This window comes from Rhyacophila brunnea, unplaced genomic scaffold (genome assembly GCF_057557595.1).
Source record: "Rhyacophila brunnea isolate RB1 unplaced genomic scaffold, BYU_Rbru_1.0 scaffold_8, whole genome shotgun sequence".
Classification (NCBI taxonomy): Eukaryota; Metazoa; Arthropoda; class Insecta; order Trichoptera; family Rhyacophilidae; genus Rhyacophila; species Rhyacophila brunnea.
This window is the reverse complement of record NW_028233350.1, coordinates 10,863,374-10,890,042: the sequence shown is the minus strand read 5'-3', so window position 1 is coordinate 10,890,042 and position 26,669 is coordinate 10,863,374. Positions and strand designations below refer to the sequence as shown.

General features: G+C 33.4%; 2 protein-coding genes across 2 annotated transcripts; both read left to right on the top strand.

Moving 5' to 3' along the window:
* The first annotated feature begins 1,536 nt into the window (after positions 1-1,536).
* Positions 1,537-5,398, top strand: LOC147063905 (lysozyme-like). Its single transcript, XM_085958699.1, has 3 exons — positions 1,537-1,757; positions 2,292-2,447; positions 4,669-5,398. The coding sequence occupies exons 1-3, from the start codon at positions 1,628-1,630 to the stop codon at positions 4,803-4,805; spliced, it is 423 nt and encodes a 140-aa protein (XP_085814825.1). The 5' UTR covers positions 1,537-1,627; the 3' UTR covers positions 4,806-5,398.
* A 4,571-nt stretch (positions 5,399-9,969) lies between these two features.
* LOC147063904 (lysozyme-like) lies at positions 9,970-24,396 on the top strand. Its single transcript, XM_085958700.1, has 3 exons — positions 9,970-10,115; positions 11,754-11,909; positions 22,223-24,396. The coding sequence occupies exons 1-3, from the start codon at positions 9,986-9,988 to the stop codon at positions 22,450-22,452; spliced, it is 516 nt and encodes a 171-aa protein (XP_085814826.1). The 5' UTR covers positions 9,970-9,985; the 3' UTR covers positions 22,453-24,396.
* The last annotated feature ends 2,273 nt before the right edge of the window (positions 24,397-26,669 follow it).

The following is a 26,669-nucleotide window of genomic DNA, read 5'->3' as shown; positions in this document are numbered from 1 at the left end:
GCGGGGAAAGCAAAAGGAGCCGTGTGCCACGGGCTGCGCGCTCGGCAAAGCCGGGCGGTGTTCTTCCACGCGAAAAATACCGCGCTTTTCTCGGCGTTGTAAATCAGTGAATCTCTTTTCCCATTATCGGCTTAATAATAACTCCTATAACCACCTCGAAATCACGCATCGCGTCTTCGATAAAACGCTCTGGCGTCAATTCCGCTAATGCGCCCAAACACGTGCTCCAATGTGACGACTGTGCGATAACTAAATCTAAGGCTTTTTTAAGTGTAATTAATGATGTAAACTAATCGATGTCCACCCTAATGTTATTACAGCCCACGCTTGTATAATTTAGTGTGATTAAATATATCCTCTGCGCGGAGGTTTTGAATCGAAGTTTCTGTGTTATAATTATGTCCTGATGTCCACACAACCCTCAATCAAGGTGATACTCGTGAAGAACGCCGCCAGCATAAATGTGAGTTCTCCACCCATTCTTCCCGGTATCAATAGGTACTCACAAATTATAAAGACACACTGATCCGATGAAATTTTAAAACTTACTAACGACATAAAATTGAGCGATGGTCTCGTATTTTTCCAAACATTTATACGCATCAAAAATCATTAGACTGACTGAGATTACGTGAGCCATATGAAAAAAATATCACAATTCTTTAACAATGGCGCGCTGTGGTATATTTTTAACAACGTTTTTCTTAGGTTGTTGTCCGGTACAAATTTGCAATCGATTTTTAACTAGCTTCCCGACTAGCTAGACATTTGAAACATTTAGAATATATCAAAACACGATGCCAATGCATTTTTTAATACTTTTAGTCATCTTTAAGTAGAATTGAATTCATTTTTAGCTAATTCTGTTTTGTATGAAAAGTTATTTCGATACCATTATACAAGTAATAATTATTGTAAGTTTCTTCGCCTTCTGAAATCTGACATCTGAGTGGTGTGTACCCCAACACCCCCACTTGACGCGGCATTGTTAACCGGCTCGCACATCTAAATACGTCTATGTGTACAAAACACACGGTATCGTATGGACCTTTGCACACTGCTGGAAAGTCAGTTCTGTCAGTCAGTCAGTTTTGTATGCTAGTTGTGCATTGCATTATTACTTGTTACATTACTACATTACTCATTACATTATTACTTACTTCATTGCATTATTACATTGCTTGCAGCGCCATATGTCTAAGCCCTAAATTGGGTTTCACGCCACTCGGATCAATGAATACATAATTTTCGTAATCAATCATCGTATACCAAATTTCACAATCTCAATTTTTACACAAAAATAAGCAGGTGCCTGCAATATAATAATTGAGATAATTTATTTATAATAAATATTATTATATTTTTGTACCAGAATTTAACAACTTATCAATCTGGATTATCACTTGGATTATAACAGAATGTCTTGATAAAAATATTATTTATTTATCCCAGTGCATCTTATGTAATTCGTTATCTTAATCCGTTAGTTATCTATATTCTAGATTTACAGCTCATATCAAATGACGAGTAATTAGTTTTGATTATGAAATAAAACGCATATAAAATAATGAGAATTGAAAAAGTAATTTCATAATTTTTCAATACTTTATCTGAAAACCTAGCAAAAATGAAGTGTTTAGTGGTTTCTGCATTCTTAGTTATTTCTTTGCAGTTTTCATCTGCAAGAGTGTTCACACGATGCGAATTGGCAAAGGAACTTCTGGCACACGATTTCTCTAGGGAAAGTCTTGCAGATTGTAAGAAAATAACACACATTGTTTATTATTTAACATTAATTTTTAATACTTTCTTTAGAAAAATAAACACATTGTTACTAATTAGTAACAATATATCGATGCTTACAATGATTCTTTTTCTGCCACCCGTTACTGAATGTAAGCGATGCCTACCAAACATAGATGAAGTGCTAAACTCAAACCATTCTTTGAATGATGCAGGAGTTGATACTCTTTGGGATGCTCCAAAAATTTCTACCTTTTTATTTTTAAATAATTACTAAAATAGTTAATCCTCAATATATCACCTTGACGTTTGAAGATTTACTCTTAGCGTGGGAGAGAAACTCAGTTTTAATGGTGCTTAAATAAATTGTTAATTTAAATAAATTATAATTTTAAATAATACACATTTTTATTAGGTAACTAATTTAATAAAATGTCGCCTAAGAAGGTCGCCGAAATCAATTCTGCTAATTTAAGGGAAAGGGTAAGAGGGTGGGCATTCTGAGATCGCTGTATTACCTACAACATGTTTAAATATTTGTATTCCAGGGGTCTGTTTGGTAGAATCTGAAAGTTCACGAAACACAGCGGCTGTTGGTGGACCAAACTGGGATGGATCATATGACCATGGATTATTCCAGATCAATGACCGATATTGGTGCAGAGTCGGAAGTGCTGGAGGAGTGTGTAATATACCGTGTTCAAGTAAGTAATACTATAATAGATTACTGCTATTAACTTATATTATACTAAGGCACATGCGCAGAGTAAAATCTGTATGGATTCAAGGACATCTTAGACTAGGGTTTGACAAATTGCGGTTCTCTGGATTTGCTTGTCCGACTCTTAACGGCCCACATGCTCAGCGTACGTCAAAATGGAGCTTTTATGTAATTTAAAGAGCATGATCCTGGACATTCCGTGGACGTTGTAGATAATATATTTTTATAATTTTGAAGCCTTATTATCATTTATATTTATTTTAAGCATTTGATGAATGCATTAAGTATTTTTATTACATAAAATAGTATTCTTTTAAACTTCTCGCTCTAATGTTTTAGAATAATTATAGTCATATTTCAGTACGTCCATGTGAAGTGGTGTTAAGATTTTTTATATTCATTAATTTTTAAAAGCATTTATAAAACCATTAGTAAAATTTATGTCGACATTATTATGATGAAATATTTTCAATAAAAAAATATATTGATAATCTCTGTGATCCCAAATTTGACAAGAATTAGAAATTTTATTATTCAAAAAATGGGCAAGATTTACACATTTAAAGATAATTTTAAAGATACTGATTATAAACTTAGTCTTTCACCATTCAACTGTGATAAACATTCTACGAATTATATTTATAATAATTATTGACCTAATAATAAGGTAGTATTTTTTTGAAATACGCCATTTCTATTGGCATTTCCCAGTGGCTAAGCTACAACATACGGCCGTAGTCATAAATTAACAAACGATAAATGAAGTAGGGAGTAAGATCATATTAACTCACGTGTTTGAACATGTACCTAACCGAATTAAAAAAAAAAAAAAAGTGCAACCACATTATAAGAATAGTATAATAATTCTGTATTGATATGAAGGTCGATTTTCAAATTATAACCTTTATTGGATTATAGGCCTAATTATTTATCTGTCTGAGAAAGGATACAATTTGTATAAGCAAACCCATATATCTATGATTAGCTGCATGCTCCATCCATTAAGACGGTACATCAGTGAAACGGCAAATAATTTTCAACTATAGGTGCGACAAAATTTTGGACTCGCTGGCAATCGGAGAGCGAACGTCAAGCTGTGAGCACGTCAATTTTTTTCGTGATGGCGACGGGGTTATTAAGCCTTATATCGTGTAAAGATGACTAAAAAACGTTACCCATTTACTTGAAAAAGAAAACATGTCTATGAATATATTATTATTGTTAGGTACTAATAAAACAATAAACAGAACATTAGCTGGGCGCATTTTGGATTTATATGACAAATTATATTTCGTTCGGCACGCGTCATTTGCTCAATCCGCGCATCGCTTAGCCACGATATTTTTAGACCATGCCTCAACTGACGTATAGCCTTAATAAGTTAATGTATAATTAAATTATATTTTAATATACCTATACTGTAAATCAATAATTATTAAAACTTATTTATTAACGAAAAGATTTAATATAAGTGCATGATCATATTGGTGATAAAGGTTGTATCTACGAATTGACTAGGTATAATAACGTTAGATAGACTAAATTTGCAATAGTCTCACTTACATAATTTATTATTATTTCAATAAAATTCCTCAGAATTATTGTATTCTGCAACAGCGCTCAAAGTTGAGTATTGGTAGAATATACACCTATCCAGAAATTTGTACTTGAACAGTTCACCGCAGTACACTTATTCGTGCGCTGCAGTACGTGAAACATGAGTTCGTCTAACATTTAATCAAATGACGAGTTCTTCGTTCAACATTTCAACGTGGAGAATATTTGTACGTATGTTACAACATGTGGAGATGTCTTTACTAGGTTAAGTTAGATTAGGTTAGGGTTAATCTAATTGGAACCGTACTATTTGCAAACTATTGCCGTATTTTCTAAGATACGTACAAATGTATTCCACGGTGAAATGTTCAATGTAGAACTCGTCATTTGATAAAATGTTATACGAACTCATGTTTTACGTACTGCGGCGCACGAATAAGTGTCACACGATGAACTGCATACGTACAACTTACATGTAACCGAATATACATCCCCTAATTCAAGGATTGTGAGCAAAAGTCCCGTATCTGCTGAATTTATATGTTATTTATTCATTGATCATTTAGATTCAGAGTATAACCACATCAAATGACCAAAAACCATTTATTTTAACAGCATAAATAAATCACTGTTTGATATTGTTTAAGGTTTAGAAACTGATGATATAACAGTTGCATGCGCCTGTACCAAAGTAATCTTCGATATCCATGGATTCTCCGCGTGGACAGGATGGACAGCCAAATGCCAAGGAAACTTACCTGACCTCTCTAGCTGCGGAATCTGATGATGACAGCATATTATCGTTTATCTAAAAATATTACAATTTGTCATTTGATTTCCAATTGATTATATATAATAAAGTAGGTAACAACATATCAACATTACCGCATAGCAATATTGTATAAAGTAAACATATCTATAACAATATTTTTACCAGTACAACCAAACTCTAACATCCATATTTGAAATATTTTAGAGTCGTTTCTTAAATTAAACAGAATTATTATTTAACCTCATTTAAACGGTTTTTTCGCAAATTGTTTTTTGTTATTATAAATTTATTTGACAAACCACTGTTGAAGAAGAGTGGACCTTGTGGATGATATCATGACTTTCATCCATAAATGACTTCCATAAAGGAGTCATACCACTCACATAATATTTATTTCTATTTTTATATTAAAAGCACATATTTTTAAAAATAAAATAAATGGTAGGTAGGTACATATCATGATTATAAATAAATATTAATCATATCTTGACATTTTTCACGTTTGACCACAAACATTTTGTATTGTGGTCAATGGTCACAAAAGGTCAAGTTTCAACAATAATATGACTTTGTAACATAAATTAATAAAAAAAATAGTCACGATGACAGCAGTTTCTTATTGCATTTTTTCGATATATAATATATATTATGAAATAGATTGTTTTTGTCAAATCGAATCCATGAAACATTTTTTTGTTATCCCTGATTTTCCAATTTTAATACGATGATTTGCACAATAACTCTCATAGTATTATTATTATAATTTATGTTACCATTAAATGTTAATTTAGAGAAAAAATTAAGTAGGTATTACAAAGCCATGTAGGCATTGGTGGCTCAACGACTAGCTAGGCAGTGGGGTTTAGTCATCAAAAAACCAATAACAATAATAAATGACAGAATATCGGATTGTATGAAAAATAGCATGCAAATACTCAAAAATAAGCATTACGTTTAATGTAAATATATAATTATCGTATATTTCGTTCGTTAGACTTTATGCGTCATATAATATTATCGCACTAACCTCATCAGTACGCCTACGGTGGCCGCGCGGCTTAAGCGTTGGACTATCACGCCGTGGGTCTCCGGTTCGAATCCTGGGTCTGGCAAGTACACATATTGTTTTTCAATTTATTTGTGAGTCAGGGTATGGACCTTGAAGGTTGAGCAAGTGGCTGACATCCATTTCTCGTAAAAACAAAATCTGTCAATACAAACCTCTACTCTGTGGAGGCCCATATGATCCTATTAGAATCGGACATGGTCGAAAAAAAAAGCAGAGAATGCCGCGCCGCGAACCTCTATTTTTTATTGATTTACAATGATTAAGACCACTGTAGCGAGAGAACGCCTCATCTGATCGGAGCAATTTTGGTATCAATTTGTGCGTAAAAAAACAAACTAATTAATACATTGACCCAATGCTTACGGGCTGCACAAAATTGTGTTTTTGCTAATTGTTTTTCAAATGCAAATTAACACGTTAATTAAAAAAATAATTAAAAGGGCCCGTAAGCATTTTAACAAACAATTTCATGTCTACCCACAAAAATGACTGCATCAAATAAGAAACAAAAACTTAGTGAAGCTAGTAGTAGTAATTCTGGCAGACAGTTGACCTATTGTTGTTTTTATTTAATAAAACGCAATTTTTATGTAGTACTTATTGCACTTTTAATCAAGAGATTAGGACCGGAAATAAAAGACAGTTGACCGTTGACAAATTGTTGGACCGAAATGTTTGATGTAATTCGCCAACCCTGACCTATAGCTTCTCAGTGCTTGACTCGCGGAATACTACACTTTTTCAGGTACCATATACTCGAGACTTTGAGTCTCACCAGGAATTTAGGGTCACCTAAAGGTGTTTACTGCGAGCTGTCGAAACCACAAACGGTTACAGGTAGAATGCGCGTGACTCGACGGTGCAAACATGCCGCATCGGAATGATAAAATAAATATTAGATACCCTAGATCAGTGTTTCCCACATGACGCCTCAGAGGTGGGGCACCACGTTTCAGAGATGAGACACGTCGGCATTTCACATATAAAGGGGAATACTCATCGGTCATACAAAAAATGCCTGAGATGTACAAAATTGAAATAAACGCAAATTGTACTTAAAATAGAATGAAACCCATTACAATTTCAATAATTATCTATAAACACAAACTGTGCAGGAGTATAATATTGTATTGTGGTATTTTGTAAGTTTTTCTTTGTTTGCATTTTTAATGCATACATTTTTGTATACTGGCAATACTGATTATCGAAGTTTGACGTTTGACAGCTACTTCATAATATTATGGCTACAAGTTTGGCCAAGGCCCTGTATTATTTTAGCAAAATGAGTGAACAACCAAAATCAAAAATAAAAAAACGTCAGTATTCGGAGGATTTTTTAAAATTTGGTTTATACCTGCTGTGCACGACGAATGCCTACCTTTTTGTCTGCTGTGTGAGAAATCCTTGAGAGATCAGTTGCCAGTTTCTTCACACCCATTAGGTATTTCAGTTCCCATTATTTCTGTGTTCTCTGGTATGTACAGATATACTAGATTTATAGATATATAGAGTTTTAAAAAATCACCTATTTAAATATATTTCAATGTGTCGCAAAAATTGTGTCATTTTATTAGTATATTATTAAATAATGGGGGGAAAAAATTCAATATACAAATAGTAAACGGAGTGAATTGGGTATAATTTATACTAATTAACGTATACTTAATTATTTTCATGAATTGAAACCAAAAATATATTTTATTTTTAATTTATTGAAAAATAATAATATAAGGCTAGAGTTTATTAAATATGTAGGTATAATTATATTTAATTGGGGAATATATATTCGCACAATTAAATAGACTGATTTCACAAAGCGCTGACAACATTTAAAAAGATGTTCGTCACATCAGAAATGGATGATATTCACAAATCAACTACAACTCTCAAATGATCGATTTGCACTAAGGAAAAAGTAGTCTTCACGTATCAATATACTATTGTAACTAATTAATCGTAAAAGAATACAAACACCAAGAAAATTAGGTTTAATGATCTTAAACAAAAGGTAGGTATTTTGGTAAAATATAAGTATGTATTAGGTATGTACCTACTTTCAGATTCAAATAAAACTATAAGTAAGTACCTACCTATTTAAAAAGTGACGTTAATTAAAACTTAGGTAATTGTGCCGCATGAGCTTTTATGATTTTTTTTTACGAAAATAGTTTATATCCATGTAGACAATTAAAATAAATAGGTACCATTTTCTGTCGGCGCATAGGTTTTTCGATCCAATAATTATTGTTCATTTAAAATTTGAAATGCTCATACATTTTGATTCATCATTATCACAAACTAAGATTATATTAGGTAGGTAATATTAGGTTGGGGTAGATTAGGTTATGTTAGGTCAGGTTAGGTCAGATTAGGTTAGATTAGGTTAGGTTAGGTTCAAAAAAGATAGATATACAATCTCATGACGGCATCTGCGCCACATTTACCAAAATTTATATCGATGAACCGAAAAAGATATACCGAGGTGGTGTTATTTGGTTGTAGATTTACATCAAATAATATATGAACGATAGTTGCACGAATATATACCTATTTATATAACTGTGTTAAACAATAATTATATTGACACCTAAGCATCATTTTTGCGATTGCCTTCTAATAAATTGTATTGCTGCTACAATTATTAGTTTGATATTTGTGAATTTCTACCTTTTCTTTGTGCGATATATTATTTATCGGTGAAAACAATTTTACAAATGTGTGCAGTTGTTACCGTGATGAAACACCATGTCTTGCTAGCAGGTCTTTGAAAACGTCAATAGAACTTCTTAAAAATATGTTAAAGCTCATTAAAAATACTTAAACCCTGACGACTAAAATTATTAAACATGGAACATGCTTTGCCTACTGATTCTCTGAATGCTGGTTGTCCAAATTCGAAAAAAACAAAATAAATTGCGGGGCGCCGGTTTACACGTCATACCCGAAGCGCTGTTTGTAGCCGACTGGAGTCTGCGCTACTTTTGTGACTTAATTTTTTGTTACGCCTGTGGGATTTTTCGTAACGAATCCGCCCGGGAGGTCAAGACAAAAGCATGTATATCCATGCTAAAAAAGTTACGTGCAACAACACCTGTACCTGTGTGAATGTTAAAAAATAAATACAGGCAAAATTACACTCAATCTAGGTATAATATTTTAGTACTCAAATATTATAACGTGGAAAAACTTATTTTAATTATTATTTCTTAAATTAATATCACGATAAAGATGAGTATATACTTATAATATGATTCGTAATTTAAATATGTAACTAACTAAACTAACTAACTAAAATGTCATTTGCATAATGTAAACGGTTTTTGCTACACATTTTATGTGGTTTTGTGGTTTTTGTTGTGGTGGTTTTTTGCTCTCCTGAACAGTTCACATTTTTTAGTTAGTGTGTTACTTCACGAGGCAGTCGAATTATTATATTTATGTATAATATGAGATAATATTATTTATACTGGCTGATAAGATTAAAAAAATCGTCCAAAATTCTAAGAAAGGCAGTGGTAGGGTGGAATACGATCAGGGGGACTAGCTCGATGACGCGAAATTCAGAAAATAATGTTCCCGATGGACGGTTGGCAACGTAACAAAAAAAGTCAACAAACCTCATGAAATGGCCAATAAAGGATTGTAGATAAAACAATAAAATGTCATTGTTTTGCATCTTTAAGTAAAATAAATTCGTATTCTGTAAACATTTTTGGTCATGTAAATGTGAAAGAATTGATTGTTTTCTTGCGAAATATTCGGCACATTATTAATAGTGTGTGTATAATATACTTCATAACTTTCCACTCTGATCTAGGATGAAAATGATGTAATATATTATTCTAAAAATATTTTTTTTACACAATATAATAAATATTAGGTATGTAAAAAAATGTATATTTATTTATTTATTGAAACAAGTGAATATCATTAAATTTGATCTAATTTTATGTGAGTTAATCAGGCAAACAGGTGTATCTGTGTAGTAAAAAGTGCAAAAAAAGTGCAAAGTTATAAAACGTATACTCTACGCACTACACCACTGCTCATGTTCATAAGAATATATTATATATTTCGGATCAAAATTTCAATACAGCATTCAGTAGATAGCTTTTGGTTCGAAATGAAGTGTCTATTCTTAGTCCTGTGTTTGGTTCTTTTAACATATAGCTCAAATGGAATTCTCTTGGATAGGTGTGCTATAGCTAAAGCACTATTAAACCAAGGATTTCCAAAGGGTTTTCTCCGACACTGTAAGTACATTCTTACTAATAATTATTGTAATATTTTTCAATAACATAAAAAAGCCATCGCTTCTATTCTATACTTGTCTTATCGACCGCTAAAGTGATAAAGTGATAAATATTATCAAACTTAAGCAGCGTTGACACGGTCCAAGTATGATCCAAGTACACTTGGATCGAGTGCCACCCAAGTGACAGCTTCATACTAATTTTTCTATCCAAGTTAACTTGGGTGAGCAGGACGCGGTCCAAGTAGCTTGGATAGGATTATTTAGTATGAAAATGTCACATAAGAATGCACTTAGATGGCACTCGGTCTAAGTGTACTTGGATGGCACTCGGTCTAAGTGTACTTGGATCGTACTTGGACCGTGTCAACGCGGCTTTAGGGTAGGTTTGTATCAAAGTATTAGCACTTATTGTAATACATAAAATAAGTTGGTTGTAGTTGTTGCAATAATTGCTATATTTTAACAGCAGCAAGAGAGGTGCTGTTAAAACATAGCACTTATTGCAACAATTCCAACCAATTTATTGTAATTGTTACAATAAGTGCTAATACTTTGATACAAACCTTCCCTACAAGCCGTTGTATTTATCAGTTTATCACATATATATCAAATTTAATTCAAATCATAGTTTTTACATTCAAATTGTTTACTTATTATTACATGTACAAAAAAGATTCAATTACTTTTTCCAGAACATGACTGTGTAAATAAAATTTAAAAAATATATGGCAATATAATTTTATGACTAATGAAAAAATCTTAATTACCCAATACAATTTCAAAATGATTTTGTTTAAGTACTATTATTTAATACGTTTTTTAATAGGCATTATCTATCTAAAATAAAAATAATTATTTGTACGTATAAACCACCATAAAGTATAGGTGATATTACTCGTAACATACTTTTTTGAGTAATCGTAAGTTATTAGTCAATCGCCTAAGATTCGCGTTTTGTGCAAATACACGTCATATTGTTTTTCAATTTGTTTTTGGTGTCGCGTTTCAACATCTTAAGGGGGGACATGCTCGTCGAAGGTCAAAATTGAGTTTTTATTGTATTTTCAAACCATGATCCTGGACACTCCTTAAACGTTGTAGATAATCTATTTATATAATTTTGAAGCCTTATTATCCTTTATAGTTATTTTAAACATTTGATGACTGCATAAAGTATTTTTGTTACATAAAATAGTATTCTTTTAAACCTCTCGCTCTAATGTTTTAGAATATAGTCATATTTCGGTACATAACTGTGCAGTGGTGTTAAGATTTTTTACATTTATTAATTTTTAAACGCATTTATAAAACCATTAGCATAATTTATTACGAGGTAATTTTTGTAAAATATTCACGATAAAAAATTATATTGATAATCTCTGTGATCCCAAACTTGACAAGAATTAGGCATTTTATTATTCAAAAAATCGGCAAGATTAACAGATTTTAAGATGATTCTAAAGATATTTATTATAAGCTATGTCTTTGACCATTCAAGTGTGATAAAAATCTTATGAATAATGATTGCTTTATAATAATTATTGACCTAAGAATAAGGTAGTGTTTTTTTGAAATACGCCATTTCTTTTGGCATTGGCAAGTGATTTTTATATCCGTTATATTCTTATATACACAGGGGTGTGCTTGGTTGAAGCGGAGAGTGGTGGAAGAACATCGGTAGTTGGACCAGCGAACAGTGATGGCTCGAAAGACTATGGATTATTTCAAATAAATGACAGATACTGGTGCACGCACGGGCATGCTGGAGGTGATTGTCATGTAGACTGTAAAGGTAATTGAACAATTTATCTTAACCTTTTTATTTTTATTTCTCTCACATTGGCTTATTGAGTTTCCGTCACGTAACATTGCCATTTGGAATAGATTTTTTGAATGAAAACCTGAACAAGCCAATCGAGTGCTTGGAATTTACTTATCCAATTATACGGTGTACGTGTGTAAACCAATCGAGTGCCCGGCTTTTACTAATGTATTTTTACGGTTGCACACACACAAATCTATGTCAATGTGTACAATGGCAAGGTTACGTGGAGGATAGTCTAATGTTGATTTGTATAAATACGAAGCCGTGTGACACGGGTTTGTACCCGCGGTTAGCCAAAAATTGCATGTTGTTTTCCAATATGATCGGGTGCAAAGTATCTACGGATTGAGTGAATGATTAATGACGATTCCTCGTAAATAAACTATTAATGCAACCTCCACTTCGTGATGGCTCATAAAATACGGCTGGGATTGAACATGATAAATTGTTTATGAAAGATAAGGTTACACTACAGTATGACCTCTGCTATAATACCCTAGTAGCCATATTATATGGCAATAATTGATTTTCTCCTTCTTGCTCATTGGGTGACGGGTGCAATCGAAGCAAAATTTTATAATTTCTAGCGTCGTCTCACTCGCGGCCATCGTCAAAATTCGACCTTCGAGTTCGATAACTAAACTTCTCTATTATACAGTGTAGTAGAAGTAGAGTAATCGAGCTTGTAAGCATGCTAGCGTACTCTGTCGTTTACTATATCAATTAAAACAAGGATTTGCTTCCCGCTCATTGGGTGATGGGTGCAAGCGAAGCAAAACTTTATTATTCCTAGCGTCGTCTCACTCGGGGCCATCGTCAAAATTCGACCTTCGAGTTCGATGACTCAACTTCTCCATCATAGTACACATGGGAAATGAGTCACTTAATAGGGACTCTGACAGATTAGGTAAATTACGAATAGTGATTTGTTCGGACAGATTAGGTCAATTGTGTATTTTGTGTTTCGCGTCCTCACACCCTCGTTTCTTCCTATACTGCACTCTCACTCTCTCAGATCTAGTTTGCGGCGAACGAGTTAGTTAGTTCGCCTGGCAACGTGTCCTCACACCCTCGTTTTTTCCTATACTGCGCAAACTAGACGAACTGCATAAGCGCCAGATGACACGGGACCGATTCGTTCGCTGGCTATAGATTCGTTTAAAAAGATTCGTACGTTCGCGAACGATGCATGTCTAATACAGTGTAGTAGAAGTAGAGAAATCCTCCTCGAGATTGGCCTCCGGTTATTGGCCGACGGTACAATTGGACGCCGGCCTAGTTGGTCTCCGCAACAATCGGGCGCCGTTCCAATTTGACACCGGCCCAACTGGCCGCCGGGAGATTGGACGCAGCACGGCTGAATAAAATGCGCAAAGGAAAAGACCTACGTAATGACTTGGTAGAGAAAGTAGACACGACACTTTAATATGCTTCTACCTACTTAGTGGTCGTACCTAATACATTTTGCGCTTAACGTATTTTTATTATGATTGATAATAGTTATTACTTATGCTTTATGCTGTTTATAAAAAGAAAAGAATTCTTTCCTCGTCAGAACTTGGAGGTGTGCATAATTAAGTAATTTATTGTGTATCCTATTCATATAAAAAAACAAATATTAATAATGAATTGGTTAGTTAAAACAATATCTTTCGGCGTTTTCTCGATTTCATGTTATTAAAATTGAACTTTATATGTATACATAAGCCGTAAATAAGTATTTTGATGTATATGAAATTACAAACAATATAAGTAGGTAAACTACTTGAAAGGTACCTACATATTAGATTATATATTATGTTGACAAAGCGAATTGGTAACTTTATTGGAAGTATAAGTCATTTAAGGGGGATGTCATCAAATGTTTCGATTTCATAGAGCCATCTATTCTTACAATCTTCGACGCATCTTATCTAGATGTCACTATCATTATATATTAATATAGAATCTAAAAACAGATGATATAATTACAGTTATTATTTAAACAATGGTATATATATTTTTTGCATTTTATTTCAATCGGATTTTTTTTATATTTTCTCAGATTATTATAAAAATATACGTAGACCATCGACCTGGTAGTACCTTATAATAATTACTTAATATGTGAGTTTAATTGGAATGGATTGGATTGTATAACAATTTGGATTTGATGGTAATATTAAAAAAATATATACATATTATAATAATACTAGCTGATCCGGCAAACGTTGTTCTGCCATATAAATTATTTCTAGTGAATATTTTGGTTGTTAAATAAAAAAATAACGAATGTATCGTAAGTGTGTGGGGATGGGATCTATGACAGAAAGAGAAATAGAGCACTGTAGACGATGACCGCCGATAAAAACAAAAAAACATCAACCATTCATTTTCTCAATTCAAAATGAGTAATGATGTTCATAATGAATGAATTACCTGTGACAGGATCTCGTTGTTTAATGTTTATGCAATATCCGGCTTGTCCCTTCCAGAAAATTAGCGGATATTGGAGAGCGTCGTATGAACGGTGTGTGTCAGCGATGAACTCCAGATTATTGTTTCTTCTTTGAATCACGATTTCTCGCGTCGATGTGCGGTCGCCAACCATGATTCCAGCAATGTCGTCAACAACATGCGCATTGAATCGACGCACGTGCTCTCCAGCTGGTGTTTTATCAGGATTGATGACAATAGCGTGATTGTCACTTTGCAATTCGTGCATGTGTGCTTTGAAGAATTTCAATAATTCATTGTGCTCATTCAACAGGGCGTGTAGTTCGCCAACGATGCGCCTGGCATTATGCGAATTGAGGCTATTCTAGCCATAACGCGCATCCACATGATTGATGTCCTCACCGCCCATGAAGTAGATTTGTAAAAAATTATGTGGTTCGTTTGGCATTGGCAGCAATGAGCCTACTTTGTGGTATACTTGGCCTTTGATTTTGAACGTAGAATGGAATTGTTGACCATTTGCCGCAATATTGTGAACTATTTCTGTTGCTCCGAACGAAGTCATTTGGAAGCATGGATTGAAAGCGCGAATGGACTTCAGGAACAGGTTTGAATCTGGAACCGTGCCGATGAGCAAGCCGTTCAATGGTTCTGGTGGTATCTCAATTTCTGGTAGTTGCACTTTTCCTGATGCGCAACACATCCCGGCTGACTCATGTTTGAATTTGAGCGCATGACAATGGGGACATTCTTTGTCCATAGCACCAATCAGCACTTTCGGATGAGCGAAATATTCAATATCTGGCTCGTACTTGAATGCGTAACGAAGGAACGAAGCGGATGTAAATGTTCGATGGACTTGTTGGCGTTGTCGCTCATTTGTCTGCGTGTGTTAACTACGAACCGGCGCGCTTGGCTCCGTTCCAATTGTCGTTGTTGATTTTGTTCAGCTCATGCCTCTTGTGATTGGGGTGCACGCAATCGCGACATGCTTACACGCACGTTTTTGTTATCTTGTTGGATTTGTTCGTCTGTTCTTTCTGCTCTACTATTTCGCATGTTTGTTGCTTTACACTTTTTGTTTGTTTGTTTGTAATACACGCACATAAAAATAGATAAATTAAAATAAATCGTACAAAATTTTGCACGCACTGCATTGTGATATGCCGAATGAAATGTCAAAATGACGCGACGCTTCTCTTGAATTCTTCTCGGACGTAGTACCATCTGTCATTCAACAACATACATAATTTCGTTCTGTTTGAAATACGAACGACGATTAAATTTGTTCATACAAAAATAATAAAATTGCGATTAAAAAATGGGAGGGTGGGGGTAGGAGAGTGAAAATTTGGGTTTATAGGTATTTTTTATGCCAAATAATTAAAAAAATACAAAAAAATAAATTGTCAAAAAAATAAAAGAAAATTTTTCTGGATAGAGATACCCTAATCACCTTGCGATATGAAATATACTTGTTGACCTATTCTCATACCTAACAAATATATATAAAAAAAATCATAAAAATCGGTCGAGCCATTTCGGAGGAGTTTGACCACAAACATCGTGACACGAGATTTTTATATATATAGAGATTGTGTAATGATATTTTCATGTGATAACAATCTGTGAATTATTGACATTCTCATAGTAATGAAGATAATTAATTAGGTATGGAATCATTAGACCATACACATGTTTTCCATAAAAATGGCGTCATAGGCTATTTTACAACACATTTTTAGAAAATATTGATTAGGTTACCTGAGTAAAAATATAAATATTATCAATACATTATTAGAACAATTCGAAGATTACAGCCGGTTTTGTGTATTTGAAAATAATTAAATATGCCCAAAACATTGACAATAATAATTTATTCTCATTATAAGAAAATATATCTAACATCTGAATAGCTGCTGGAACTCAAAACAGTACGTCGAATTTGTTGATAATTTATTTCGTTTGGCATTCACAAAACGTAATAATAATAAGTAGGCAGGCACACTGCAGGGTTTATTTGAAACTCATCTGTCAGTCGCGCAGGTACCCAGTAATATATCAATGCTGGCTGCCATCAATGCTGGCTGAATTAGCTCGGACAGGGAATTCAGAAATATTTTTTTTTCCTTTCTGTGGTCTCGGACCATCTCAAACAAGTTATGTTGTGCCAGTTTTAATCTGTGACTAGGTATAAATATGCCAGTCGAGATTATTTTTGGTAGGTAAATACTTCTGATTACTTATACAAATATTGGAAACTGGTAGAGTAAAACCAAATAAGGACTGATCTAATTATTTAAATCTAAATAGGTATATCCCAAATTAATTTTACTAGTTAATTTTGACATTATTTAGTTTGCAGATATTTTATAAGTAATTTTTTTTTATGTAGTTACTTACAAACATTGTGTCAATTTTATTTTCGATGAATATATATTAAGTATGTTAATTACTTAACACATTGACTGCTGACTAGATAATTGCTTTTTAATAACCACATTTAAATAGTATGCTAATTATATCGATTGGTCACCTAATCGTTACGCAATAGGTACGTTTTTAGTGTCCAAGTCAATATGCCTACCGAAGGTTTAAAAAAAAACAAAGGTGCTAGAACTCACTTCTTGCCAAACTTCTTACCTGCTAAGGAAAATTGTATTCAAATATCATTTAAAAGCAACTTTTCCTATGCCAAGAAGCTTATAAAAAAAAACAAACAATCATAATATACAAATAAACAACTAAAATTGTAAAAAATGAAATTGAAAAAACATCATAAGTTTAGATATTTGAATAAAAGTATATAAGTAGTGATTTCCATGGCCCCCAAATCCAGAGCCTTGTCAGTCCCCCTTTTGTGAGGGCCATAGTGATTTCCAAAGTTCAGTCTAATTTTCGTTTGGCCAATCGTCTTGATTCTTTTTCTTAGAGTTTATGGATGAATGTCTTCCACCGAGTAACCACCGATCAACGTATTTTGAAGGACCATAAAGTGTCAAAGGTGGTCCGACGAGTTTGATGAACAAAAGTCCCGAAACTGTTTTGGTGTTCAAAGAAGCTCTTATTGGCAGTGGCGCACCCAAGGGGGGTGGGCAAGGAGCCCTGGCACCCCCCAAACATGAAAATTATCAAAATGATTTTAAATATTGAAATTGAAAGCCAATAAACTATACCTTTGGGCTTAGACAAATAAAAACACGGCAAAAAATTGATTTGTAATAAATTTCCAGTACCCTTTTTGGAAAAATTTCTTAGATTTTAATTTCTAGCACAAAAATTTTGAAAAAAACAAACAAAATTTAAAAAACCCAATCCCTAATGAACTGTCAAAAAATTCTCGGTGTCCAACTGAATTCAGGAGTGGTGTTGCTCATGGCTGGGGAGGGCTGACAAGGCTCTAATCTGGGGGCCCGGGCTGTGGGGAGCCCGGCGTGTCGAGTTGACCAGATAAGTGAGATAAATACGCATCATAAAGTAGCTTTTATAGTAAAAAAAAGTCGCCTGCGGCGCTAATATACTTCATGGCTATGAACATTTTCAATTACTTATAGGGGAAGAGCTACAATTACTGGCCAGTTAAGGATTTTTTCAACTTTGCTAATTTTTTGTGGACAGATATCATTAGGAAGGTGAAATAAAAAAAATTATTTGTTAAATTGTTTATTTGTTTATAATAATCAATTATCAAAACATTTAAAAAAAAAAAATTTTTTCATCATAAAAAAAATAATCAAAAAAAAGGCAGAAATCTACAATTATTGGCCACTTTTTTCAATTATTGGTCACCAAAAGATGCAATTATTGGCCACCCCGAAATTGCTGTAATAACATTATTTAAACAAAAATTAAAAAACAGTATATGTAATATTATGATCACACATCATTATTAAGTGTTCAATCAAGTACTTAATTCAACTTTATCGTCATTTTATTAGACATACGTAACATATTACTTAAAAATACAAAGAACACATTCACATTGAGTAACAGTGAGATAGGCATATTTAATTAAATACGTAGAGCTTGTTGGATATTGATTTCAAAAATTCAAAAGAAATTTTATACCTAGCTAATAAAAGTTAACAAACATCTTGACGTAGCATAAAGGATAAATGAGAATCATTGAAATTTTCTCACAGTCGGAACAGCATTCAAAACTTTTCAGTAGAGGATTTTTGCGGAAGGAATTTTAGTGTGCTTCTTGGTATTTCAAATCTTCTTGTTGCTGAACGCAAAGACTCTTCACTATGGTCTTTCATATAATACTCTATTGCTTCTTTTATTCTTCAGTTCTTGACTATATTTCATTCGTTTATTTTGATGCATTTTTATTCTGGAAGAATCAAGAAAAAAGTTTCTATTATCGGCCATCAAAACTACAATTATGGGCCAGGTAACCAACATTTATCTACGAATGTCAGAGAAATATAATAAAAACAAAGATGATTAATAATACTGTTAAAACACTATTCAACTAATAAAAATAAATGTAATACTTTACTAATTAGTCACATATTCTATTATTAGCAAGGCCCGATAAAGAAAAATCGACATATTTTGGAATCAATTATTGGCCACCATCATAATATACCTACCCACCTATTTTTTCCAAAATATATGTCTAATGATGTATACATAAATCAAATGCATATATACTTGTCAATTGGATTAGAATTTTGTATTATATTAAATGTTTAACATACCTTTTAACAGAAGCCATGTCCTTGTACAATTTACAACAAATCGCACTTATTTCACGGTTTCGCTCGAACTGTCAGATACAAATACGGTTTTGAGGTTGTTTTATAATGCTAAAAGTAACAATTATCTGTTTTACCAAATGGGAAAAAATTGCCGAGATTTTTTAATAACTTACCAGATGGCAATGTTGATTTAATATCTTAAAAACTAGATTTTATCTGCAAGTGGCCAATAATTGAAGCTGGCCCATAATAGTAGCTCTTACCCTTATATAATTGTGCAATATATTTTTTAAATATTACGTGTCGATACTCGACAGCTCTATTATTAAAGTAGATGTATTAGAAATCGCCAAAAATTCACTGTATAAGTACCCTTAATTGAGCTAAAACACAATTTGAAAAACGTTAATGTAGTGTTTTACACTGCCTTTAATCTTAGCGGTAGGTAAGGGGCCCGTTAAATATCCTAGCCTGTGGGCCCGTTTCAGGATGTGGGAACCATGGTGGAGCCGAGTGCAATAGACAAAATACCGATAAACGATAAATTAGGCTGTGAAGAAGAAAAACGCCTATGGGACTAATTTACATTCTCCTCCTTGGGCCCCCCGCAATAATAATTACTGGGTGCGCCACTGCTTATTGGGGTAATCATTAAATAATTGAAAATTTGCGTTCACATTCATTTGAAGAAATGGTAATAGAATTCAATGCATATAATATATCAAACGCGATAGTTTTTCAGGATAATATGTATGTCTTTTCATATAAGATGATTCAGGAAAATTAACTTGTACCTACCTACTACGTAAGCGCGAACATTATTTCGTCTTATTGCTTTTTGATAACTGAGAATGTCTCAGGAGCAGTTACTTAAACTGAGGTTTGTGAAAAACGTGCAAAGTGTGCTTTAACCGAATTTATATGACTAGACAAGAGTGGCCATGAAAAAAGGAACACATAAGCAAAATTAAAAATTTTGGTAGCTCATACAAAGCAGATAATTATGAATTATCTGAGGAAGTAAAAACATCTTCACGTTGACAGAATGACGCCGCAAATTTTTTAAATGCAACAAATTGGCTTTTGTGTGACCAAAAATACAAAATGTATTAGGTACAACCCCTAAGTAGATATAAGCATATTAAAGTGTTGCGTCTACTTTCTTTACCAAGTCGTTACGTAGGTCTTTTCCTTTGCGCATATTATTCAGCCGTGCGGCGTCCAATCTTCCAGCGGCCAGTTGGGCCGGTGTCAAATTGGGCCGGCGCCCGATTGTACCAGCGTCCGATCGTCCCGGAGGCCAATTGGGCCGGCGTCCGATTGTACCGGCGTCCGATCGTACCGGTGGCCAATAACCGGAGGCCAATCGCCCGAGGCCAGTTCGAGGTGCCAAATCGTCCCATTCCCGTTTACTCTATCAAAAAAATCAAGGATTCGCTAAAGTCTAATTATTTTATTAAACATATTTTGGGATCAGTATATACATGTGACTGGAAAAGAAATATTATTGTTAATGTCGAAAAATATAAGTAAACGTCTAACTAAAGCAGTGTTTCCCAACCTTATGTGTGCCACGCCACATTTAAACGCATCAAAAATCTCCCCCCCCCCTATATAAATTTCATAGTTAACTAACAGATTCTGAACAAAATGAATTGCTTTGAATAAAAAATGCACATAGGCAATACTATTTTTAATTTAACTTTCGTAAGTAAATATGTATATTATGTACAACACGAAAGAAAATTAGTGCGATCCTTGTGCTTGATGTGAGCTGCAAAGAGTTTTTATGGGAGGTATTAATTTTTGTTCAATTTTAATTTTAAATCTCCACAGTTTGTGATATCAAAACGATTTCTTTTTTTCAGTAACAAATCATTGAGAGCGCCAAAGCGCTGCATTCAACTAAATATTATGATGGAATAGCAAAAGTAATTTTCTCGGAAAATCATGGTTGAAATATCAAAAAAATATTTTCGAAAATGCGTTTTTTAACAAAAATTGTACAAAATATTAATGAATTGCATATTGTCCCCCAAAACATTAAAATTGCGCCCCGGTGGGGCGTACGCCCCACGTAGGGAAACATTTAACTAAAGGTATATATTCTACGTTTGTTCAGCATATCAGTTTATAGTATATTAGTCTATGAGCATACCTATCTCATTTCGGCTGCAGAACTAACTTACGCAGTGACATGGTACCTAGTCTCAGAGTAATAATCATAGAAGTAGTTATGTTTTAATATAAAGAAAGTCGCTATTGTTCGACAAAATGAAACCGTGTTTCTCGCGTATAACGCACAGTGGACCCTGAATTTTATTATAATTAACTTAACTATGAAACGTAATACTATCATGTTGTTTCTCAGAACGACTATCAAATTTAAAAACAACATAGTTAAACATATTTTCTACTTAGTTGGTAAATTAACTAAAAATAATTACCACTAACTTTATATTAAATACAACAACAATAAATTTCAGGACCACGTGGTCTCAGTTTTTAAATGAATGTAATCATTCATATCAATATTTTCCGGCGACGTTTCCAAAAAATATTTAATTCATCTTGGAAATTCAATCTTACTCTAACGCATATTGCGGAGATATAAGCGTGCTGAATGCTGTCTCATTCGCACTTATGGTTCGTTTTTGTTCAGACCTTGTACCTTGTAGGATGTATCTTTCCCCACATTGACCATATTTCAAAAAACATTATTATTAAAGTAAATCCACCTTTCATACAAATATAGTGACACTAAAATGGTTACCAAGTCTAATTAATAAATAAACTTGATATACTATAATAAATAAGTGGTTTTAGATTGCAGGTATATTTTAAAAAAAATATTTCACATATGAGTGCTCTGTGATTTGATTACGTAACTATGGCTTCAAAAATACGTGTATATCATACAACTGTGTTCAGTAAATTATACGAGTGCAATGTGGCAGAAAACATTAAAAATTGTTCTTTTGGTAGATGGCAGAAAAACGTTAAAAACTACATATAACGAAACGAACTTTTACACTCTGCCTAGTTCTACATTAACCAATATCAAACTATCCATTCCATTACTTTTTGTGCCTTTAAAATGCAGGTATTTAATTAAATATATTTATTTTATATTTCCAGAGTTAAATCGTGAAGATGGCAAAATCGTCGAAGCATCGAAATGCGCCCAGCTAATCTTCAGTCGTCATGGATTTTCTGCGTGGCATGGATGGACCAACAAATGCAAAGACCAAGAGCTGCCTAATCTTGAAACTTGTGGAATCAGGTTGAGAAATAGCAGCGATGTTTATCACCACCCATCGCACCTTGTGCATGTGGCACCTTATGTTGGAGTATGCACTTTATCTTAAAAAAACGGTTGTTTTCCTCGACTTGTTTCTAAAAATGTATAACACACAATGCACATTAAAGTGTCTTTTGTCGTTATATAATATTAGGGTTATCTATATGTTTCATCAAATGTGTAATACAAGTTTTTTTTTTAATTATTTCAATCCCTAAAAGTATCAGCTGTAAATTTCAATGAGTAATAATTAAATGTTCTCATGCAGTAAGCAGCCAGTTGTTCACAATTTGGACCAAAATAAGATATCATGTTTTACATGATCTGCCATAATTCAGAGAGGTTAATAATAAAAAAAACAAATGCATAAAGAAAATTTCATAGATCGCAGAATATGCCACCTTCGATTTGCAGAAGATAACAAAATAACATACTTAAGCAGGGGTACCCAACCTAAATCGTTTTGTGGGCCAAAAAAATATTATATATATATAGGTAGGCCACACATATAAAAAAATATAAAACAAAGAAATTATTCAAAATATTTTATTTTATTACCTTATAATTTAATGTGACACTTGTTTTTTTTATATTGTTTGATATCTTTTTCATATCAATTGGTAATTTAGCCGACGCGCATCACAGTTAATTGGTCGTGTTTCTATTGAGAATTTATTATTCCGATATAAGAACACTTTATTATTACATTTCTAATCTCAAAAAAAAAACGATTCGCAGCGATATGTAGTCCCAAATTCTGCTGTAATGGACATTGTCAATCATTTTAGAAATTTATCTTTGAGGATGATTTTCTGATAAAACTCAAGCTTATTCCCTTCGAACATGCACTTTAACTATATGCTTGATTGCAGTTCAATTAGTTCCATTTGTAAATTTTGAGGCGCTGATTCCACCTCCACGTAAAATGCAGTCAAGAATATTTTGAACATTTCCTTATACTTTTGCATAAATGCGAATCTAGTATCGAATTTTTTAATTAATTTTATGACTTCATTAGAATATTTTTAAAAATCTTTACGGTCACTATTAAAGTCATTTAATAAAAGGAAATGGATTGAATAATTTGACAGTAATTGATTTTCACAAACCTTGAATTTAGTTACGCAGTGCTTATTAGTCAATCCGTCAAAAGTCAAAGTCTTGATAACATTCTGTATTAGCTTATTTTAGCCTTGTTGCTTCTGATTTAATTCATTTAATTTCATTGTTATAACAGTCAGAAAACATAAATAATCTAGAAGTCATTTCTTATAGCCATCTCACTCTCGCTATTGTATTGCTGGCTCCATACGCTCGCCGATTGAGTGGAGCCGTCATAAGCATAAACACAGAGCACGCAGCACAACAAGAATGTTCTAATTTCGCAAAATATAATATAAATGTGGTAAATTTAGGAGAACGATTTTTTTTATTGTATGAATACCAAAATGCAATATATAGAAAGTTGAAAACTTGAATTGGGACTTGGGCCGCAAAAAGTTTTCATTTGGGCCGCAGGTTGGGCATGCATGTAACTAGAAAATTCTAAAATTATATCAATATTCCTAACACAAAACTGCCTTTTTCTCTATAAAATGGGTTCTGTGTTGACTGGCTGTTTTTTGCATAATAATTACGGTCAATTTACAGGTCCTCGTATTATTGAACACATTTTTTTAAGAAGTGTAATTATATCTGAACTTTATGAAAATTAAAAAGTTTAAACCCTGCTTAGCGAATCTGTTGTAAGCATGACAGATATTAACACATCTATTTTTAATATTTTGCATAACACGAAGTCTACCTAATTCAAGTCTGTTTGATTTTTTTTTACTAACATTTTAATTAAGTGATATACAATTATATGGCATTGTATTTTTATTATTTTATAATATCAGATATTGCTATTCTTGTTTCATATTGTAAGATTTGAAATGACAAAAAATATATTTGTAATATTTTACGCATGTATGTCAAATGAATATAATTAATTGACATAATAAAAAATCTGCATGTATATTTCACTGTACCTTCTATCACTATGGCCTCATGACACTGTAATAAATCATCAATTTGGGTGGTTAAATCTTTAGAGAGAGAGAGAGACGTTGGATTTTCATAAATCCTATACTTCTTCTTCTTCTTCTTCTTCGATGGCGCTACAGCTCAAGTCAAGCCCTGGCATCCTCCACCGCTGTCCTCCAGCCGGAACAGTCTTCCGCAAATCTTTTCCAGTTCCTGATTTTTAGTATCTGGTTGGCATCTTTTGTAACATTATCACCCCATCGTGTGCGTGGCTTTCCCACTGGCCTTTCCCCCCTGGGTTTCCTTTGAGGATCTTCTTTGGTATCCGTGACTCAGGCATGCGCTGGACATGGCCTGCCCAGTTTAGCCTCTGGAGTTTTATGAAGTTGGAGAGTTTTAAATCTTGGTATAAGCGGTATAGTTCCGTGTTGTATCTAATTCTCCACTCCCCACCATCATTCATGGGTCCGTATATCCGCCTAAGGATCTTTCTTTCAAAGCAATCCACCATTTCAGCTGCTTTCACATTTAGCGTCCATGACTCGCACCCGTATGCAACGACTGTGCGTATGGCGGTTTTATAGAGCCGCGTCTTAGTTTTTCTGTGGACATTTCTGGATTTGAATATGGGCAGCAATGAGAAGTACGATTTATTTGCAGCGGTTATTCGGGCTTTTATTTCTTCCAGTTCCTTGTTCGCTTTTGTAATATTGGAACCCAGGTATGTGAACCGGTTGGCAACCTCAAATTGATGGTTTCCAAAACTGGAACTTTGGCCCAGCCTACTGTGATTTTGTCGGCTTTGTACCATGACTTTAGTTTTGTTTTCATTTACTCTTAAGCCAATCTCTAGTGCGGCCTTTTAGAGGTGGTCAAATTCTTTCTTCACAATCTGTATGGATCTACCCATCATGTTGAGGTCGTCTGCGTAGCCAACCAATTGGCTCGGTCTGCTTAATATAGTGCCGCTCCTGTTCACTTGAGACTTTCTGATAGCGGATTCGAGGGCTAAGTTGAACAGCATGGGAGCCAATCCGTCTCCTTGCTTAAGACCCCGAGATACTTCAAAGCCCTCCGTCCGTTGGCCATTCACCTTCACCTGGGAGAGTGAAGTGAAATCCTATATTTACCTATATAATAATATAAATTGGGAAAATGGATTCAATCTTTTCAAAACATTGTTTTAAATTGAAGGAACAATACTATAAGACGTTACTTGATGGAATATGAATTTAAATTCTAATAGATTTAAGTTTTATACAATTCCATTTGAGTCGTTTTTTTGCGATCCGGGTTTCACACTTTGGCATCTTCAGGCGCATGCGTACTCACCAATGGTAAATATACACTGACAACAGTGACAAAGAATACAGTTTATTCTAATTTATATAATAAATGTATACAATAAAGTAGGTAAAAACTTTAAAACCTACCTTTTAAGTACCTACTATAGGTACCTAATTACTAATAGATAATACATTCAAAAGGCGTATAAATCATCGAAACCCTACATCATTATCATTATCATGGTGCAGTGCGTAAGGCACTTACCTTTCACTCGAGAGTTTTTTGTTCGATTCACGGTCAGGAGTCAGGACACAATATTAATTTATATGTTTTTCTCAAAGCCTGGGTGTTTGTGATTGTTAAAAATTACAGACAACCACATCATACGAAAAAGTAATGACATGGTTTTTAATAATTCTAAAAAAAGATCATTAGCCTTTTAATATGCTCAAAACACCATGTCTTTACTTATCACTAGCGTCACCTATGATGTAGAGGTGTAAATTTGTTGACTTGTGTTGTCTATGAAAGGAAACAAAATCATTTCCCTTTTTCGTTTTGACAGCCGAGCACGTTGTTTCTATCATAAAAACCTAAATACATTTCATCATAAATATAACAATTAGATAACAACTCACTAATAACACAATCAATAGGCGTAGAATCGTAATTGTTGGGTATCGTATTGGGAATTTTATAGATACCTACTAATAATAAATAACAATAAGTCAATCCATAATTGGTTAGAATGTCAGGCTTTAAAAAAGTTTTATTAGCTAAATTTACAAGCCTATAATGACGATTCATGCCTTTCAGATCCAGTGACTGCAATCATATAAGATAGGATAAGTATATGCTCAGAATATCAGTCCTATGCGACATTTCTTTTACCACGGGAAAAAACTCGACTACAAATCGCAGTCCTCAGTTCACAATGAATACGACAAAATATTCATCAAAATCACCACCACC

Coding starts and splice junctions, on each gene's coding strand:
- LOC147063905 (XM_085958699.1), top strand. CDS start 1,628: ATGAAGTGTTTAGTGGTTTCTGCATTCTTAGTTATTTCTTTGCAGTTT. Junction 1,758..2,291: donor TAGGGAAAGTCTTGCAGATT/GTAAGAAAATAA, acceptor TTTGTATTCCAG/GGGTCTGTTTGGTAGAATCT. Junction 2,448..4,668: donor GTGTAATATACCGTGTTCAA/GTAAGTAATACT, acceptor ATATTGTTTAAG/GTTTAGAAACTGATGATATA.
- LOC147063904 (XM_085958700.1), top strand. CDS start 9,986: ATGAAGTGTCTATTCTTAGTCCTGTGTTTGGTTCTTTTAACATATAGC. Junction 10,116..11,753: donor AAAGGGTTTTCTCCGACACT/GTAAGTACATTC, acceptor TTATATACACAG/GGGTGTGCTTGGTTGAAGCG. Junction 11,910..22,222: donor TTGTCATGTAGACTGTAAAG/GTAATTGAACAA, acceptor TTATATTTCCAG/AGTTAAATCGTGAAGATGGC.